This window comes from Diospyros lotus, chromosome 4 (assembly GCF_014633365.1).
Source record: "Diospyros lotus cultivar Yz01 chromosome 4, ASM1463336v1, whole genome shotgun sequence".
NCBI classification, from domain to species: Eukaryota; Viridiplantae; Streptophyta; class Magnoliopsida; order Ericales; family Ebenaceae; genus Diospyros; species Diospyros lotus.
The window spans coordinates 41,828,107-41,849,658 of record NC_068341.1 but is presented as its reverse complement, the minus strand read 5'-3'; the positions used below and the strand labels follow the sequence as shown (position 1 = coordinate 41,849,658).

At 33.3% G+C, this 21,552-nt stretch overlaps 1 protein-coding gene across 10 annotated transcripts in view; it reads left to right on the top strand.

Annotated features, from left to right (window-relative positions):
* The window catches only part of LOC127799414 (auxin response factor 8-like), a 38,613-nt gene that overhangs the window by 7,564 nt on the left and 9,497 nt on the right, over positions 1-21,552 (top strand). The window contains exons 1-6 of one of the 10 annotated variants that reach the window (XM_052333429.1): positions 16,880-17,424; positions 17,573-17,685; positions 17,806-17,904; positions 18,006-18,062; positions 18,166-18,321; positions 18,407-18,491. The exons of 5 other annotated variants lie outside the window; for them this stretch is intronic. In XM_052333429.1, the coding sequence (XP_052189389.1) occupies positions 17,376-17,424; positions 17,573-17,685; positions 17,806-17,904; positions 18,006-18,062; positions 18,166-18,321; positions 18,407-18,491 (559 nt within the window). In that variant the 5' untranslated portion in view covers positions 16,880-17,375. Of the gene's footprint in view, positions 1-16,879; positions 17,425-17,572; positions 17,686-17,801; positions 17,905-18,005; positions 18,063-18,165; positions 18,322-18,406; positions 18,492-21,552 lie in introns of those variants that run through there. 4 more of the 10 variants (XM_052333437.1, XM_052333436.1, XM_052333435.1 and 1 more) reach the window with 4 other exon arrangements.

Genomic DNA, 21,552 nt, shown 5'->3' with positions numbered 1-21,552 from the left:
GAAATATCTTAGGTTTCCTAGATCTTTGATTTCAAACTCACTTTCAAGCATTTCTTTGAGGTTATTCATTTCAGAATTATTATTCCCTATAACAATAATTTCATCCACATATACAATGAGGATAGACAATTTACCTCCCAAAGAATATTTGATGAATAACGTGTGATCAATTTGGCTTTGATTGTATCCCTGTTTCTTGACTGCTCTTGTGAACCTCTCGAACCAAGCTCTAGGGGACTGCTTGAGTCCATAGAGTGATCTTTTGAGTTTGCATACCTTGTTTCTTGTAAGGTTGGTTTCAAATCCATGAGAGATTTTCATGTAGACTTCCTCTTCTAAATTCCCATTTAGGAATGCGTTCTTCACATCTAGTTGGTGAATAGGCGAATCTAGATTTGCAACTAGAAATAGTAAAACTCGAATAGTATTCAATTTTGCCACTGGGAAAAATGTCTCTTGGTAATCAATACCATAGGATTGAGTGAAGCTTTTTGCCACTAGGTGGGGCGTTGAACTTGTCAATCTGTCTATCTTTCCTATATGTCATCGTGAATACCCATTTGCAGCCTACATGGTGCTTTTTAGGTGGTAAGTTTCTCTTTTCTAATGTCACATTCTTTGAGTCTACACCTTTTTTCTCTTCTTCGTTTGATAGGTCTTCTTCCTCCATTCATGAGGTTTTTCCTGTCCCTTCTTTTCCTCCCCTGGTCCCAGTACCTATTTTTGTTCCTCCTATTCCTCTCCAAACTTATCATAGTCATTCTTAGCCTTCATTAGTGCCTACTGCTCCCGCTCCTATTGTCGATGATGGTATTGCTCCAGACCCATGCCTCCCTCCAGCTGGTGCCATTATTTTGTCTCCCTTTGAATCTGCCCAAGCTCCTGTTTGTCGAGGTACACAATCCACTCACAATCCTCGTCCCATTTATACTTTTGTGAGCTATCACCGTTTGTCATCTATTTATTCTGCTTTTGTCTCTGCTTTTTCGTCTGTTTCTATCCCTAAGACAGATACTGAAGCTCTTTCTCGCCCTGGGTGGCGACATGCTATGGATGAGAAGATGTCTGCCTTGTTGGCTAATGAGACGTGGGATCTAGTTCATCTCCCTCTGGGGAAGTCTATTGTTGGTTATCGATGGGTGTTTACAGTTAAGGTTAGTTTAGATGGTTCTATTAATTGTCTGAAGGCTCGATTGGTTGCTAAGGGCTATACTCAAATTTTTGGCCTAGATTATGGTGATACATTCTCGTGGCTAAGATTGCTTATGTTTGTGTTTTTCTTGCTATCATCGCTATTCAGCAATGGCCTTTTTATCAACTGGATGTTAAAAATGTTTTTCTTCATGGCGACCTTCAAGAGGAAGTGTATATGAAGCAACTTCCTAGTTTTGTTGTTCAAGGGGAGTCTTGACTGGTATGTCGCCTGAAGAAGTCCTTATATCGCCTAAAGCAATCTGCTTGGTGTTAGTTTGGTCGCTTCAGTTCGATTATCTAGTCTTTTGGTATGAGTAAAAGTGAAGCTGATCATTTTATTTTCTATCGCCATTTTCTTGGTTGAGTTATATTATTGGTGGTGTACGTAGATGACATTATTATCATAGGAGATGATGACATTGGTATTGGGCAATTAAAGACTCATTTGCATTCTTATTTTTAGACCAAGGATTTGGGTAGGTTGAAATATTTTCTTAGTATTGAGGTAGTTCAATCTGCCCATGGTGTGTGCATCTCTCAAAGGAAGTATGCCTTAGATATTTTGGAAGAGATTAATATGTTTGATTCACGGCCTATAGATACTCCTATGGATCCTAATGTTAAGCTTGTATCACGACAGGGGGAGCCATTGGAGGATCCTTGGTGATATAGGAGACTGTTTGGGAAGGTTAATTATCTCACAATCACACGGCCAGACATCTCTTTTGTTGTTAGTGTGGTAAGTCAATTTTTGGACTCCCTATGTGACAGTCACTGGCACGCTTTAGTGCGTATCTTGAGATACATTAAAAGTGCTCTTGGTAAAAGCTTGTTGTTTGAGAACAAATGACACAAATAGGTTGTTGGATATAGTGATGCAAATTGGGCTGGTTGTCCTACAGATAGGCACTCTACCTTAGGTTATTGTATTATGATTGGAGGAAATTTGGTTTCTTGGAAAAGTAAGAAGCATAGTGTTGTGGCTAAATCTAGCGCAAAAGCGGAATATCGGGCTATGGTTTTAGCCATATGTGAGTTGATTTGGCTCAAGCAATTCCTCACGGAGTTGAAATTTAGAGATTCAGGACCTATACAACTTATTTGTGATAATCTGTCAGCTCTTCATATTGCCTCTAATTCAGTTTTTCATGAGCGGACCAAACACATAGAAATAGATTGTCATTTTGTGAGACAAATTAATTTCTGGAGAGATTACTACGTCATTTATTGGCTTTAATGACTAGCTGGTTGATCTTCTTACCAAGCCATTACAAGGTCGACGGCTTGACTACATTTGTACCAAGCTAGACACATATGATATATATGCGTTCGCTTGAGGGGGAGTGTTAGAATTAGTATATTATGTATAGTGTTGTACCTTATGCTTAAGCTAGTTGTACCTTATTGGTATATATAGATATACCACATTGTGAATAAGAGACAACATTTTTCTCTCAAAACATCACAAATGATAAAGAGGTTGACATTGTGAGTGTGAAAAGCTTTTTAATAAATTATGCCAAATTATTTTCTTGTATTCTTCAAAAAAATGTCTTGCCTACCCAATTCAAAAGTGTTTTCTTACTTTATAGCCTTGATCAATTTCTATATTCAACTAGTGCTTTAAAGGCCAATCGAAAACACTTCTATGCTATAGTTGATGTGAAAAATGCTAGTCTTAATTAGTCAAAGTATGTTTTGGACTGATTAGTACAAGAGATGGTTAGATACAAGAAATATCCTAAAAGTTGTGCTAACAAGAAGCTAAAAAGATCCATCAATGGTTGTGTTTTTGTTTTATAGGTACTCATTTAAGCTGTTTTTTTTTTTTTTTTTTGAATTGTTGTTTTGTTCATTTCAAGTATATTACTAACAACTTTTTCAATTTTGTTGTTAAATGCTTTAGATTATTTATTTTGACGAGTCCCATTAGTGGAATTGATTCCTCCTAATTGTTTACCCATAGAGTTTTGGAATGAGAAAGAGTTAAAGATAGAAAAAAAGAAAGAAACCTAGCTTATAAAACTTACAAATGGAGAGTTAATTGTTGTACTATTGGCTTCCAAGCATGAAATTGGTTTTTTAACATCATTGATATTTTATGATAATTGGTTATTGTAGTTATGTTGATAATTTTAATTCATATTATATTATTAAAGTATAATATATGATGAATTAAGCTATGTTTAAATGTTGACAATAATTGTTTTAATTGTGCAATATATGAAGCTATAAATGTTATTTTTGAGTCTATGATTGCTTTAAGGAGTGCCAAGAGATGAAGTGACTACAATGATTGTAATGCACTAGCGCTGCATATTAAGTAATATGATGAGGTGTTAATTAAAATATTCAAATACCCAACTTGCAAGAAACTAAGATTGTAGCAAGAGAAAATGTTTACTATGTTGCTGGAGATTAGTGAAAATATAAGGAATGCAAAAGGCAATGGTCTCTAAGGTGAACATGGTGGATACATTTGTGCATAATGCATCTAGAGAAGATCATTAGTCAAATTCTACTAATAGTAATAATCACTCATTCATTTCAAAAGGATCAAAAGGATGTGAGACCCTGGTAAATGTTGGTGTTGTTGATTGTACATTTACGAGGAGATATCCATTGCCAATAAGCCTAAGAGAACTCAATATTGTGTATGTAAAGAAATAAAATATTGTTTTAGTAAAGTGTGCAATGGAGTGTAAGAAATCAACATTGGCACATGTTAATATCAATCTTGATTTCATCCCATAATGTCCTTGTATTTACACTCTATTGTTCATTTTATTTAAAGAATATTTTCTTTCCTTGTATATGCAATATTGACTTCTCCTAATCTTACCGGCTGTGTTTCTCTCCTCATTATAGATTGTATCACGAAAAACACCATTATCTCTTGCGATCTCACATCCTTATGAAATGATTGAGTTATTTTCACTTTTTGTAGAATTTAATTATTGATATCTCCTGATATATTATGCATAGAGGTATGCATCCTGTTCATCTCAAAAAACTTACTTTTGCATTTGTTATATTTTCATTCATCTCCATCAATGTAGCAAACATTTTTCTTGATGCAATCTTAGTTTCTTACATGCTACGTATTTGAATATTTAATTAACCACCTCATCATAAAAATATGAAATGTTACTATCATTGTAGCTATACCTCATTTTTTAACTCCTGTCAAAGCAACCATAGATTCAAAAGTAGTATTTAAAGCTTCCTACATCAGATGGTTAAAAAAAAAAAATACTAAAAGCAGTTAAACATAGTTTAATTCATAATGTATAATACTTTAATAACATAATGCAAATTAAGAAGTTAATAAATCATTAATTTAAAATTATTAACATAAATAAAGTAAGTTATAAATCAATTATCATAAAATATCAAGGAAGTTAAAATAACAATTCCGTGCGTGTAAGTTAATAATGCAACAATTATCTATCCATTTGTAGGCTTCATTAGCTAGGTTTCTTTCTTTCTTCTACCTTAACTCTGTCATCATTCCAGAACTCTATTGGTATACAATTATGAGGAATCAACTTCACTAGTATGAATTGATGGAAATAAATTATCTAAAACATTTAGCAAGAAAAATGAAAAAGTTGTTAGTAATATCTTTGGAATGAACAAACAAGAGTTCAAGAAAAAAAAAATTGACTTAAATGACTATTTGTAAAATGAAAATGCAACCACTGATGGATCCTTTTGGCTTGTTGTTAGCTGACTTTTAGGATCTTTCTTGTATCTAATCATCTCTCAAACTAACCAATCTAAAACATACTTTGACTAGTTACAAGTACTAGCATTTTCCACATCAACTACAACAGATAGTGTTTTTAACTAGGCTCTAAAGCAATAGTTGGATATAAAAATTGATCTAGGCTATAAAGCAAGAAAACTCTTTTGAATTAGGTAGGCAAGACATTTTTTTGAAGAATATGAGAAAATCATTTAGCCCTAATTTATTAAAAAGATTTTCACACATCAATGTCAACCTCTTAGCCATTATTAGGAATACACAAAAATGCTTCCTACAACATCACAAGTCAGAGGACTATAGATTCACTTCCCAACCCTTCAGCACAAGTTTTTGTCTCAAATTTTTTAATCAAAATGTCACATGTATCCCTACACAATGTATTACAACTTAATCTTAATAAAGACCAAAAACCCATTTCTTTCACATAATTTCATTGAGTAACTTAAGTTCAGATCGTCATTTCCAGAAAGTAGATGGTGAGGATTGGGTTTGGAAAGCAGTCTATAAAAACAAAATAATTATCAATCATATTGTACACTTAATAAATTTATAATAGACTAATTAAGAATATGTACAAATTTACTTGCATTATGTAAATGTAAGTATCATCAACTTATGTATTTTATGAGGATCTGTTCAGTTCATAATAATGTTTTCTTTGTTCAATCACCTTTCGTTGGTATGAAATATGTGAGGTGGCTGCTCAAAGCTGGAAATAACAGATTCATGGAACAATTGTTTTAAGTTTTGTCTTGGAAAAAATACAGGTACTTGTCTGTGTGCTTTTGTATCATTAGATTTCATTCTTTTGCTTTTATAAACAAATGCTGAAATTATGCAGAACCCAGTACATCCTAAGTAGACCGTGGTATTTGTTTCAGAAGTCAGATATTGGCATTTCTGATGCCAATCTTTACATGTAATAATTTTTAAATGGACATAGGCCAACACATAGTGGCATAAGGGCATGGTATGTTGTATTTGGCAAAAATGATGTAATATACTTTAGGATTCCTTATATATATATATATATATTTACACATTAGGTTGCATTGAAGATAATTACTCTTGTACAACTACTCTCATCTCTTCTGATTATGCTTATGCTTGGTTGGTGCAAGTTTGTTTCCAGCAATATGTTTGTTCATTACCTGTTTGAATATTCAAAAGAAATTTGTCCATAGTTTTGTAGATAAATAACATCATGTGGATAATAAGCTTTGTTTTCCGGTGATTATGGTTAACACGTATGAGATTTTGATCTTTAGCTATTCAGGTTTTTGTCCAGTTTACCCTTCAATTTTACCTAAAATTGTGGTCAGACCCAGCAATTTGTGTTGAGTTAAATATTTTAAGTATTAAATATACAAAATACTTTGATATTGGTATGTGGTGTTTTTAACTCTTGCATATTCTCCATGATGTGCAGTCTTTTAAATATTATAAATCAATACAAATATTATGTTATCATTATTATTTATCATTAACGAAGTCCAAATTACCAGATTGTTTCATTAGTCTGTAGTCCAAACTACAGATTGTATTGACAGTCCTGAGATATTAGTCTGTATTACCTAAATTTTATTTGTATGTGCCGCTAGCTCTCCCTTGGACTAGCTGTGAAGGAATTGCTTATAATGAAATAGACATGCCTAAAATCAGCATTGCAGTTATTTATTTAACGTTTGTCTAATCTGTCTAAATGTTAAATGACTCAGTAAAGGACGTATATTAGTTCCCTTTTCTTGAGTAGAAGTTGGATTTGGGGACTCAAAAGTGTGGTTTGTTTTCAGGGTTGAATCTTGGTGGTTTTGGAGTATTTTAGTTTTTTCCAGCTTAAAGAGCTGAATTTTCTACATCAGTTCCAAGAATTTCAGCGTCATATGGAACCTCAATGATGAGGTTCTAAGGTATTAATTTCAGCTATGGCTGTGGTTCTAATTTCTTTGGTATGCTTCTTGATTCAAGATAAAGAGAATTTGTCTGTAATTTTTTTTAATTATCAATGATGGGGGGTTTTAGGAAAGGATGACTTATTTGTTACAATCTAGAAAGAGGGAGGGAGAGGAGGATAAGATCTTGGAATAAGTGAAGAGGAAAAGAATATTAGACTATTTAGATCTTTAGGGTAGTGTTCTTGAGTGTTCAAGTGATTTTCTTTCTGTCGTTCTTGAGCATTGGCTGTTTTGATGGAAACACTGTTTTATTCTCTGTTATTGTTCACATATTTGAAACTTCTTGTGATGGCTGTTGTGTTTAGGTTCTATCTGATCTTTGGGATTTTGAGGATGGGTTGCAGCTTTTAGGAGGTTATTTCTGTCAAGTTTTGGAATGTTTGTATTAAGCTCTGCTTCTGGGCTGTTTTACAGGGTGGTTTTTGCCATTTTGGGTGGAGTGGTTGCTTTACAAATCATTTGCTTTTTTGTTCTTCTTAGCCTCCAAAGGCATCACTCCTTGTTACTTCCTGTCAATACATGTTATTGGAAAGAACAATACACAATGAGCAGCCCACTGCTCAATTCAGTGCCTACGTATCTTCTATGGATTTCCACTAGCCTATTCAGCAAAAACATAGACAAACTATGTTACTAATATCTTTTAGATGTTAAAATAATCATTAAAATATGAGTTAGAAAGCAAATAATGTCTCTGTTTACCCTGCTGCACTACCTATATGGCACAAAACAATTTAAAGCTGGAATGAAAATTCTTACAACATGTATGGTCCTTAGCCATACGATCCAAAGTTTAGCACAAATCAGTTGATATTCATGTTTCCACTTCAATTGGTTGAATCAGAGGGTAATTGGTTGATATTCATGTTTCCACTTCAATTGGTTTAATCTTGCTTTGTCCCATTTTCCTGCTTCCTTTTGTTTATTTACTGAAGACAAACAATATCAGTGCATTCTTTATCTTCAATTTGTCTCTAAAACAAATCCGACGTCATTTTCTTTGCCGAGAAAACATCCTTATTAGTCACGTTTTCTTTGCCGAGAAAACATCTTATTAGTCACAATGAAGGAAAAAAATTCCTGGATGTTTTCCCTTGATAAATCATAGAAATTGCTGAATGACAGTGATTATAATCAAATAACACAGTTAAGTTAACATTTCAGAACATTATTAAGTAGTTATGTCATTCAGTTTCCGAGTATGGTATTCTGTTATGTTATTGCCAAAATTATTGAGTCTTGGTTTCTATGCTTCTTCGCAATCTGATTATATCAACAATATCAGTACATTATTGGTCTTGAAAAGGCTTCATAGCAGTCTGATGTCATTTTATTTGTCATCTAATCTTGGTTTTGGTTAGCCAACCTCATTTTAGTTACTTTTTTATTTTATCTTTCTCATTTTGCCGCCTCCTTTTAATTGAACCTGAATGGAACTTGATAGAAGCCACAAAATTTGTTATACTTACGCATAACAAATGCAATTAGTCAAATAATGCAGTAATCACGGAGTTCTCAGTGATCATCTGTCCTTTTTTCACTTGCTCTTAATCATAAGTTGTCTGTCTTGTTCCTTTTCTTCATAATGTTGTCAATTTTACTTTTTTTTACAGCTTTTTAGTTGTAGCTTTCTTTACTATGTTGTCAATTCGTTCAGTATTTTGTTTCCTTATTCTGAAGTTTTCAGGTAAATGCTGATAATATCTACGAGGCTGTGGGAGTTTCAGGTAAATGCTGCCCTGCGCCGAGATTTCCTTCTCCTCCACAATTTTTGTCAAAATCTCTACCCGAAGTTTCAATATCCTTCTTCCATGCAACAATTCTTACTGGAGAACTTAGAAAACGAAGCTTAGTGTTGCATTTCCTATATGTGATGAAGTTGATTTTGCTTAGGTTAGTCGATTGTTTGGTTTTCCTTTAAAGAAGCGAAAGCTTTGTGCCTTATTCTTATTGGTTTCTTGGGAACTTATGTTAGGTGTCTTGTACTGTTCTTACTTCTTTGTTACCTACATTACTCCCTATGATTGGGTTCTAAGCATGTGCAAAAGGTAGTAGTTAGAGGTTTTTATTCGGTCTAAATCGAATCAGAGTGACACTAGACAGGATTGGATCAGGGTTATACTTTTTCGACTGAAGACCGAACCGGTTGGATTAGGATTGGATTGAATCGAATTGGTTCAACCCAAGTTAGTTTGTCTTTTGACTTATTTTTCCCTTGTTTTTAATATAAAAATTTTTAAAAAATGTATATGTACACTAAAGACTCAAATCTTTATGTCAGCTGAGTTAGTGATTTACTTATATGTATAGTCATACATACATACATATGCATATATATTAGGGCTTCTTTATTTGTTTTTCCCTTCCCATCATATCCATTTTCCATGTCAGTGAAAGTAATTGGCACATCAGCTATTGTCTTGTACGCTTGACGTGACATTTTTAAATGTGTTCTCTAATGACCATTCAAATTATGTAACATTTTGTTGACAAAAGCTGAATTCCTAGTGAGTTTTATAAGAATTAAAGTTTGGAATAAATTTGAACAAGTGACCATAGTTTGGTGCTTCTTTTAAGTCATTTTCTCTGTAATTTTATGATAAATTTAACAAAAAGATTAAATTGTAATAAGATTAAAAGTTTAATGACATAAAGAATTGATTTGTTATAAGGCAAATTTTAAGGACAAGTAATGTTATTTACCCAACTAAATGTTGTCACATGGAAGCAAGTCTTAAAGCTTTTTAAACGATCAATAAGTTCTTGTTTGGTCGTGTTTTACCACAAGCTCACCTTCTCTTTTTATGCTATATAAAAATTCAATAGTCACAGAACATAAAATAGGTAAATTAAGTTAAAGAAATTCAAAATTTAACAACAAAAGCCCTGTCTTTCGGACTAATTGCCCAATGCTATACTTAAGGATAGGGGTGAGTAGAATATTAGTTAAATTGAAATAATTAAACTGAACTTGTTAAAATTAGTGGTTCGGTTTGATTTAATTTGTAAACTGGTTTGGTTTGGTTTTAAATTTGAATTTTTTAGTTATTTTGGTTTGGTTTAGTCGAAATAATCGAACTCATTGAAATGTTATTTTTACTCGAGAAAATTTTTTTAATCAAGTAATATTATTGTTATTCAAATAACAAAATTTTTTATTTGAGTAATATTTGTAAATTGAAATTTATTTATAAAGGTTAATTGAGTAATTTTTATTTTTGTTTTAGAGTAATATTTTTTTTAATTTGGTATATATTTTTGAACTGAAATTTGTTTATAAAGATTAATTGAGTAAAAATTATTCTTATTTGAGTAATATTTTTATTTTTTGGTTGGTTTTATTATTTTTTTAATTTTTGGTTTGTTAGGGTTTTATATTTGTTTGGTTAATTCGATTTATTTTTTTTATATATATTATTTTAATTTTAACATTTCAATTGATTCGATAATCAAATCGATTGAATCTTTACGATGTAGTTTTGTGAAATTGGCCTCCTAGTGCTATGGGCTATTTACAGAGGCATGGTCCGCCAGAAACTTTGTCAATAAATTCACTAGTATCAAACTAACTCACTCCAAACGATTGCCTGCTTATTTATGGAAAGGGTCACATTGCCCGGTATGGCCCTAAAGGACTCCTATAAAAAAATAATTGAGTTATTATATTATATATGGATAGAGGGGGTAGTGTTACTATTGCTTTAAGGATAATGGTTATGGTTCAAATGCATGTACCTTACTTTAGAAAGAGTATATTCTTTTCAGTATTAATATAATTTTATTAGTTGATAAAACATTTCAAATTATGATATATTTATTAGTAACTAATAAGAGTTTTTAAAATTTAAAAATTATGTGTAGTAAGCGCTTACAATGGTAGCTAATATTTTTATGCAAAAATAATACAATTCATTAATAATAATATGTGTGAATTTTACCCTAGCTCCTATTTTTGACATTTTTAATAAGAATAATGCAAAAACAAATTATAAGAACTCAAAAATATTAAAAGTGAATTATAAAGAGAATTTGTAAAATAACTTAGACTACAAAAGAAGTCTAAATAAGATTTATCATGATGGTATATGTAAATTTTTTAATAAATGTTAGAAATTGAAGAGTTTGTGACTTCTCTGTAAACCCAAGCTCGTTTAGTGTCCTAGAATCAAGTAGAAGATAAGGATTATTTATGGTTACTTGTCTTGGAAGTGAAATTTAGTGTTTAATTTTGATGGTTTATTGTGTAAGGTTTATGCCTATGTACGAAGGTATATTCTCAATTTATGATAATAAGAAAAGTATTTTCTTCTTCTAATATTTGGTATTAGAGCCCAAGGCAAGCTCCTAATAAGGTCGTGTCGCTTAGGCTCTTTCAAGTATTTGAGAACAATTGCTATTGGGAATAAAACTAGGAGGATCCAACCTCAACTCCCAAAGTTTGACGAGAATAATTTCAAGCATTGGAAGATTCAAATGGAGGTGCTATTTGCATACCATGAGCTCATGGAGATCATTGAAACAGATTTGAGGAGTTAGAGACACCAACGACTTTGATCGGGAATAGCATAAGACTTTGAAAGAAAATAAAAAGAAATATTGTAAAGTCCTATTTTACATATTTCAAGCTATAGATTCCTCCATCTTCAAGAAAGTGGCAACTATGAAAATTGCAAAAGAAAGCTTGGGACTCGAGACACTCTGGCTTTTTATATGTTCATAAGTAGTGGCTCAAGGAGAAATCAAAGATGATGGAGAAAGCTATATAAAGCAAATTGGTGTTAGAAGACAAGAAGAAAGGTCTTTCTAATTTCCATTAGAGAAGTGGTTATTTCAAGTCTCAAGGGTGTCAGTCCAAGGCCACTTTCCATGTTGAGAGGCCGCATCTTTCCTTGGTGATCTTAGTCAATTTGTTGATGATGCATGTGCCTTATTTAGAGGGTTTTCGATCATCCTTTATGGGTAAGTTCTCTCTTAACTTTGTGTTTTTGACCCTCCGTCTTTATGACTGATCTACCTTTTGTGGTAACTTGCTTTGTGTGGCTTTGATCGTTTGGAGGAGAAAGGGCTTCGTTTGTATTCGGCCGAGAGGTGTTAGGGTTTTCTAGATTTATGGTTTGGAGGCTTCTTTGTAGCTTTGTGGTCCCTATTCGTTAGCGTTACCAAAGTGGTGAACGAATCTTTCAAATCTAAGTCTTGAACATTTTAACAGGGAGTTTTATATTATGTTCTTCGTGTTCTTTACTTTCGGTTAAATCTGGTTCGATTTTGGTTTACACTAACTTATTTTGTTTTGTAGTTTTTTTCGCAACAACTTCTTTAAGTAGAGCGATATCAAGCATCAATTGATAGCAAGATACAAACCTCGGCAAAATTGATTTATAGAAATGAAGAATTGTAATATTGTTGATATGGTTTGTTGCATGCTGTGTGCAAAACATGTGCGAAAGTAATTTTGGGTTGAAGCAGTTGCGTGTGCGATGTATTTGCTAAATAAATGTTTGACAAAAAGTCTTAAGTTCAAGACTTCTTTTGAGGTATGGAGTGGTCGAACTTCAATTGCACATCTTTGTGTGTTTTGGCTATATTACTTAGGCCCATATAACTAACAAGCTCCTCAAGAAGCTTAATTATAAAAGTGAGAAATGTATTTTTATTGGTTACAATAATATGACTACGAGTTATAAGTTATATAATCTTGTGACAAAAAAGTGATTATTACCCAAGATGTCACCTTTAATGAGGAAGATGAGTGGAGTTAGAGCATGGAGGAGGAGAACTAGTATTACTTCTTCCTAGAAGAAAAAAAGCTTGCTCCTAAATCACTAGAAGCTTCTGATATGCAGACAACCACTACAGTAATATTACCTTAGCTTATATAAGACGCTGAAATGTAGTCTGTAACTACAACAACTTCCTTATGTCCACACCAAGAACGAGTCTTACCAACTCATTTACAAGATTATGTGTTGTCCCAAGACAATGATACAACGACGAGGAGATTATTAACTTTACTTCCTTTGCCGACTATGATCTGAAAAAATTTCTAGAGGCTTCATGAGAATAAGGATGGATTTGTGCCATGGATGATGAGATATGGGCAATTGAGAAAAATGATTAATGGGACCTAACTCTTCTTATGGAAGGAAAATAGTTTATCGGCATGAAATGTCTATAAGAGCAAGTACAAGCTTAATAGGGAAATTGACAAACTCAAAACTAAGTTGGTAGTCAAAGGTTACAAACAAAAACTTAGGGTTGATTATTTTGAAGTATTTGCTTCAATTGCTCGATCAGACACTATTTATTTGATTCTTTCCTTAGTAGCTCAAAGACATTGGAAAATGCACCAAATGAATGTTAAGTCCACATTTCTAAATGGTGTACTTGTAGAGGAGATGTATGTGCATCAGCCTATTGGGTATGTTATGAATGAGCAAGATAGGTTGATCTACAAATTGAAGAGAGCTCTCTACAACTTAAGCAAATACTTAGAGCGTGGTACACCTGAATTGATTCGTATTTTCTAAGCCATGGCTTACTCGATATCCTTATGAATATACTTTGTATGTGAAGGCCGATTCGAAATATGAGATGCTTATTGTGTGCCTATATGCTAATGATCTCATTTTTATTGGAGAGAGTCAAGAAATAATTGATAACTTCAGGGAGGCCATGAAACAGGAATTTGAATGGCATATATGGGTCTCGTGTCTTACTTTCTTAGCATTGAAATGATACAATTTGATAAGAGAATCTTTGTTTCCCAACATGTTAAGGATCTTCTTCAAGATGGCTTTATGTAATCTGATTCGCATTCTAATGAAAGAAAGGTCAAAGTTGGTGAAGGACAAAAGTGGTGTAGGTGTTAATCCCATATTTTACAAATGTTAGGTAGTCTACGTTATTTGACTTTTATTGGGCCAAACAATGTATATAGTGTCAAGAATGTCAATAGATCTAGATATTCCCTTCAACGTTCACACTTACAAACTAGTCAAAGAATTTTGAGATATGTCAAGCATATCATTGAACATGGTTTTTTCTATGCTTCCTTTAATAACTTTTAGGTAGTGGGTCATGTTGATAATAATTGGGAAAGCAATATTGGAGAAAGAAAAAGTACTTCTTGTTATGTTTTTTCTTTAAGATCTATAATTTTTTTCTTGGTTCTCAAAGAAGCAATAGGTGGTTGCTTTATCTACGGCACAAGTAGAATACATACCAACAGCATATTGTGTAACGCAAATCTCAATCAGTGTGATTACGTCAAATGCTTGCTATGTTATATCACAAGCAGGAGCATCCCATCGTGATTAAGTGTGACAACAACTTGGCAATTACACTAACCAAGAACCTAATTTTTCGTGAGACACTAACATTAAATTTCATTACATTAGAGATTTAGTAAAGATTGAGGAAACTATGCTCGAGTTTTGCAAGTTGCAAACATGTTTACAGAACCATTGAGGGTTAACACTTTCTTTAAATTCGAGAAAATAATTGACATGGTTAATCTTAACAAGCTTGGTTTAAAAGAAGGTCGTTGAAAATTGAGAAGTCTATGACTTCTCGATAAACCCAAGTTTATTTATAGTCTTGAAATCAGTACAGCAGTAGATAATGATTATTTAAGTGTACTTATCTTGAAAGTGATATTTAGTATTTAATTTTATAATTTATCGTGTAAGATTTATGCTTATAAATAGAGATTCAATCTCAACTTATAATAGTAGGAAAAATATTTCCTTTTTCAATAATAAATAATTTTTTTCATAATTTTTTAAAATGGGCAATTTGTAGAAAAAGAAAGCCCTGACTTTTGTATTTATTTCAATTTTAAATCAAATTTTCATTTTTAAATATTAGCAATTAATTTTAATTTTATTTAAAAAATTAGACTATCGATTTTCGTTCATCAATAAAAATAACAAAATACTAGAGTAGCCTATTGAGGTGGTTGACTTGTGGGTTGTTGCCATCTCATTAATTGGTTATTGGAAATAAAATGGTTCTAAATCCAATCTCTTAATCACATCAACCTATTGCATAAACTCTCATTATCATCAACTAATTGTGACAAAAAATATTGAGTCCTAAACCACCTTAGTATTTAACATTTTAAGTTATTTCATGAAGGGCTAATGCTGATAATTTATTTTTAGCATATTTTATTTTTAGATAAATCACATTTGTTATAATTTATTTAAAAATTTTAAACAATATAGTTAGTTGATTAAATATAATATGTTATTGCCATAGGAGCATAATTACATGGGGATATTCAATATCGATTCTTATAGCACTATTCGGGGAGTGCAAGCCACTTTGTTGAACCTTAAGCACAATAATCGGACTATTTTGTGGGGGCGATAACTTATTTGTCGCTTAATTTATGTTTAGGTCTGATGTTAATTCATAATTTAAATTTTCAGTGCGTATCTTGTAAAAAAGATATTCTAGTCCTTATGGCGAGATGGATTTTAAAACATGATATATTTATTAATTAATGAGTAAAATTAAAATAATACTAATCATTATCCTTGAGAAAATAGGTAGAAGATGATAAATGCAATTTTGTTTTCGAGCCAAAATACATTTATTTTTATTATTCAAATTTGATTAATTAATTAAATGTTTCAAAATATAATATATTTATCATTAATTAATTTAATTATTTAAATATAAAAATAAGATATAATAAATATACTTTATCCAAAAACAAGATATACTTGTGCCCCCTTAAAAGAGCAGTAGCAATCATTATTTCATCTTCACCACCTTACATTTTATAAAAATATATAAAATATTAATAAAAATATCATTTAAATACTTAAATCCAACACTTATATGATATTATATGTTAATATTTTATAGTACTCATTATATCAATATTAATATAAAGTATTAAAATTAATATTAAAAAAAATAATAATGATATTCATTTCCAGTAAAAATAAATAGTTTGTGATGTGACACCTTATATAGAAGTATTTACCTGAAGAAGATAAAAGAACATCCAACAGATTTTATTTTTAATATTTTTTAAATAGATGTGTATGTCAATTTAACACTTTCACATAGACTAACATATTATTATTGTTTATCTCTACTAAAGATGAATAATATTACTCTTAAAAAAATTAATACATGATATAATTTTATTTATATAAACTTAAATGTATAAATCTCTCAAGATAGTGCAAATAGTCCATCGTAAAAGTTCGGAAGCTTGGGATACCATGAAGTCTTGGGTTCTATTTTTTTTTTATAATCCAGGTATTCGGACTCGCTTGCCTAGTCTTAAGAAGATTAGCTTTCTCCCTAATTCAGATTTCAGGTAAATCAGATGTGGTCGCAAATTTATACACTCATAAGTGAATCAATTTCTATCAAAATTGAGCATTTTTGTCTCTACTAAAAGTTGATCCTCTACAACTTTTAAAAAAATTTGAGAGTTTTATTACTTGCCTCATGCCCTTAGATTTTTTGGATCCTATTTTACCCTTATGCGAAAATATACAATTAATTCTATTTATTTGAGGAGATAGACTCCAGAGTTTTGACTCGTAAAAAATTTATGCTCGAGGTATAGGAGTAAGCGAATTGTAAATTTTAAAAAAAATAAAGGAAGTTTGGATCGAATGCTAACTGTGATCAAGAGATTTTTTAAGTTTTTCACGTAAATAATATTAAAAAAATAATTATATGGTAAATTAATATTTAATATAGATAGATTAATTTAGAGTGGATATCTGGGTGTATATTTAATTTATAAAATAAATGTCCGTACTCTGACAACGACCACTGAATGGATGGAGGCACATGCCTGCCTGTCACATCATTCCAAAACGGACGGCTGCGATTCGCTCTGTACGGATCCCCAAACGGCTCAGATTGTATTTGGAATTGGAATTGGAATTTCCCCCAAAACCTTCTCTGCTTCTTCTTCTTTCCTCTCTCTCTCTCTCTCTCTCTCTCTCTATCACAATTCGTCCTTTCTCTCTCTCTACTGTTACCAGACTGAGCTTGGTCGGGGCAATTATAAAAGGGACAGAAAAGCCCTATTTCCCATTCTCTTCTTTTACCTGCGCTTCCACCCACAAGGAGAAAGCTCATTCATGGCGGTGTTGGGGCACGCTTGGCGCGCCAAGCTCGGCTGACGCTGTTTTCCATATTTGGGAAGAAGGCTGACTTGCTGCTCCGCGAGACATAGGGTTGAATTTGGGGCTTTCAAAGTAGTCCCGTAATTTGGGAATTCCGTGCGGGGCTTGGTTTTGGGGGTTTCTTGGAAGGAAAGAAATGGTGAGGTTGGGGGGAGCCTTGGTTGAGGAAGCAAAAGAGTTGGTCTGGAACGCCAATTTAGGGCTCGACATTATGGAAGCTGTAGAAGAGGGTTGCCTGAGCTGAAGTTTATTATAGTTTGAAACAGCGTTGTATGTTCGAAATTTAGACAAGATATGAAGCTTTCGACATCGGGGCTGGGTCAGGGACAGCATACTCATGAAGGTGTCTCCCTTTGTCTTCTGTTCTCAATTCTTTTTGTTTTACTTTTTTGGCTTGATTTTGTATTTTCTTTGAACGTATTAGTTTTTCATTGGATTTAACAAACCTTTTGTGGTTCTTTTGTTGTTTTGTTTTTATTGGTTTTTGAAAGGGGAGAAGAAATGTTTGAATTCTGAGCTATGGCATGCTTGCGCTGGGCCTCTGGTGTCCCTGCCAACGGTTAGGAGTCGCGTGGTTTACTTCCCTCAGGGTCATAGTGAGCAGGTTCTTTTCTGATAGTACTGTTGTTTTCAGAACACCTATTTATTCAGCTCAAGACCATATTGTAATATTTTAGCAATGAAAAAAGTGAATGGTAATGACTTCAAACGTAATTGAAGCCAGGTTGCAGCCACAACTAACAAAGAAGTTGATGCCCACATACCCAATTATCCAAACTTGCCGCCCCAGTTGATCTGCCAACTGCACAATGTTACAATGCACGTGGGTTCCTTTCTCTGTGCTTCTTATTTTTACTTATGTACATATTACCTAATTGTTGTGTATGACACTTAAGAAAGAATTGTTTATTTCTGGAATTTCAGGCAGATGTTGAAACGGACGAAGTGTATGCTCAAATGACCTTGCAGCCCTTGACACCGGTAGTCTTTAAGCTATCCTTGAAGCTGGTTCAACTAATCATACTACTCTTTGACCATTTTATCGGCAATTGACCACCAGAAGTAATGTTTTTTGGTTATGCAGCAAGAGCAAAAGGATACATATGTTCCTGTGGAACTGGGAGTTCCAAGCAGGCAGCCTACCAATTATTTCTGCAAGACCTTAACAGCAAGTGATACTAGTACTCATGGAGGGTTCTCTGTTCCTCGGCGTGCTGCAGAAAAAGTTTTTCCTCCACTGGTAATCCCCCGGGTGTCTTTTCTTTCTGAATGTAATCCTGAGATTTATGCATAAAACTTTTTTTTTTTTTGGTCGGGTTCGTCAGGATTTTTCTCAACAACCACCTTGCCAGGAGCTCATTGCAAGGGATCTCCATGACGTTGAGTGGAAGTTTAGGCACATTTTCCGAGGTAGCTGTTAATTGATTTGACGTTTTTGTCTTGCATAGTCGGAAGTAAATTTTCCTTTCTAATTTTCCAGAACATTCTGATCAGCAGTGTAGCAACATTCTGGTCGGTAGAATGTCATATAGAGCAAAATACAGGAAAAACTTGGAGCGAGTGTTATGCTGTCATGAATGTCTGTACTACTGCTACAACCCAAAAGTGTGGGGGGTTTTGACCAACACTATCGCCTAAGTGGACTGTGGGGCCCCACTAAGGTGTAGTAAGCCTTGTATCATACAATCTGACGATCAATACCATCTCTATATGCAATAAGAACCAAATGGACATCTCATCTGAATAGAATCAAACTAAATAATATGAAGTATATTCAGAATAAATATCATCTTGCCTGAACATCAGTGTCATAACATTGGAGTGGTATATATGAATTAGAATATGTCAACACAATGAATGAATCAATAACTACAAAATATCAAATAGTCAGTGTATCTCCTAACGTCAATATGCTATCCTAGTAAGTGCAGTCAATGCTATATAACTAGGAGCATGTCTAAGGTATCACCGTGTCTTAGATGCTGATACTATCATACCAGCTTAAATTTACGGATCTGAAAAACGTTAAATGAATGGCATAAATCTCAATTGACTTAGTAACAGATAAAAAGATTATGATGTTGGAAAATTAGGGTACTTGCAACAAATGTTTATGCTCATGTCATGACAATATAAATAGTAATGGGTAAAACATGAAACAAAACTCAACATACCTGAGAGTTGCACTGCAGTGGCTTGATTTTGGGCCACAATGGTCACCCTCGTGAGAAGGTCCAAAGAATATAAATGTGAAAAATCAAAAGAGCACTGGAATTTGAGGTGTTTATGAGAGAGAGAAAGACATGTTGCACCCCTTCTTGTGGGTAGTATGATCAGCTGTGAACCACAAGCCAAAACTTAAGGAGCATGAAGCTTATCTTCCTTTCAATCACCTCAATGATTAAAAACCAACAGTGAGATATACAACTAGAATAACCAAAGTACAAGGTCTCATTGTTATATGTCCAACAAAAATAAATAGGATGTATTTCAGACAATCTCCCCCCCCCCCCCCCTTTTTTTCCCTTCAAGTTTGGTTCTATGCATCTTGTTGATTACTTGAAAAATGTTAGGTGGAGTGAGGACTGATGAGCTCATAGCTCAGTGAAGGCCATTTGCATATAATTGATCATTTAAAAAAATACATTTCATATGTATACAATAAAATGTTCTCACAAAATATTCCCAATGCAGCAATTTAAATCATGTACATGGTGTAGCAATGGTAGTGCGGCAATTATCCATTTCGTATATACAACACGATCACTACAAGGAACCATTAATCAAATCAATCAATAAATTTATCACCGATTCTATAATCATCTCAATGGGTGTTTTTGTGTAGCAGATTTATCCATAGTGTACAAGGGGGTGCAAGATCATACCTGGGTCTTATCCCTAGTACTTGGTGAAGTCACTAGGCATGTACTTGAACTTTTCTCCTACGGTTGAGCACAATGACCCCATCATATTACAACCACATCCATTCATCATAGAATAAAGGGTAAATTGCACTCAAAACTCCCCATGGTTTGGGCTATTAGCAAGGAGACTTTCTGGGGTTTAAAAATGTGTTTGGAGGTTCTTTTGGTTGTCTTTTTTCTTTTTTTGCTTAAACCTCTCTTCATTAAGTCAACAGCATAAATAGATTGTCTTTGATTGGATCTGAAGTATGAAAAATTAAAGGAAATCATAGGGGTGTGAAAATGTTCAAAACTATAAGGAGCCAATGAGGGCTTCCAACCTAACGAATTGGGGGGGGGGGGGGGGGTTGTATAGAAAGGAAAACAGTGCGGACCTTCAAAAAAGATTTTAAACCACAGGGGATCTCATTGTAAATGGCCTAGCCCACCCTGGGTGCTATTACCCTAGAATAAATATCTTTCATGTTTTTCAATGTAGCAATTTTCAATCCATGTTCTCAATTTTGTTTGCAATATTCACCATGTCATGTGTATATCGAATAACCATCAAGAACATATAATGTCATGTCATGATATTTCATGAACATGCATGAGGCTAACTTTTTAAAACATACGTATTAGAGAATAACTGCACTCTCAATTTTTGTACTATATTATACCAACAGTCTATTCCTTAATAACTTCTTAACCTGATTGTTATAATAACTCCACATCAATATAACTCTATTATTGGGGGGGAAAAAATAGCCTGAAGGCATTCTAAGGGTTTTTTTGGGTCATTTTTGGAACTTGGGGGGGGGGGGGGGTTCTGTCAATTTTGAAACTTTAGGGGCTGTTTTGTCAAATTTTTATAAACTTTAGGAGCTGTTTTGTAATTGTTAGAAACCTTAGGGGCATTCTTGTAGTTTTCTGAAATTTTGAGGCATTTCTATACTTTTCAAAAACTTGAGGGGACCTTTTTGCTATTTCCAAAACTTTTAAGGTCCTCTTTTGTAATGTATAAAAAGGTGGGAATTAAAGAGCAAGTAATGGAAAAGATAGGGGGTCAAAGAGTAAATAACTTAGAATTCTCTGAAATGTGAGAAGTCCAGTGGGTTCAAGGATAGGCATTTGGGTCAACAGGAGGATTATCAGGCACTATGCACTTTCTAATTAGGCAAACCCCAGTGAAAACTCCAGTGGCTATGATAGTCATTGTTGAAAGCTTCTCACTTCTCAATTCACTGTCAATACCAGAAGGACCAAACAACAATTGAAATAAGGTCAACGACCATCGTAAAGATTGGGAAAGTTGCCTATTGTCTCAACTAAGTTTGGAAATCTAAAAGATCGAAGAAAATGTGAGCCTTACCCCACTTCTTATGGCTGAGGGAAGCTCAACAAACTTCCTTTCCTTCTTTGATCTTTCTTTCCTTCCTTTTCACTACTGCAAGGTAAACCCCCCCCTCCTCTCTCTCAATTTCTTTCTCACCCACTTTGCTTGTTCTGATGATTGGAGAGTCTAGTTGGGATGGTATTTATAGGCACTTGCTCAAAGATTTCCCTCC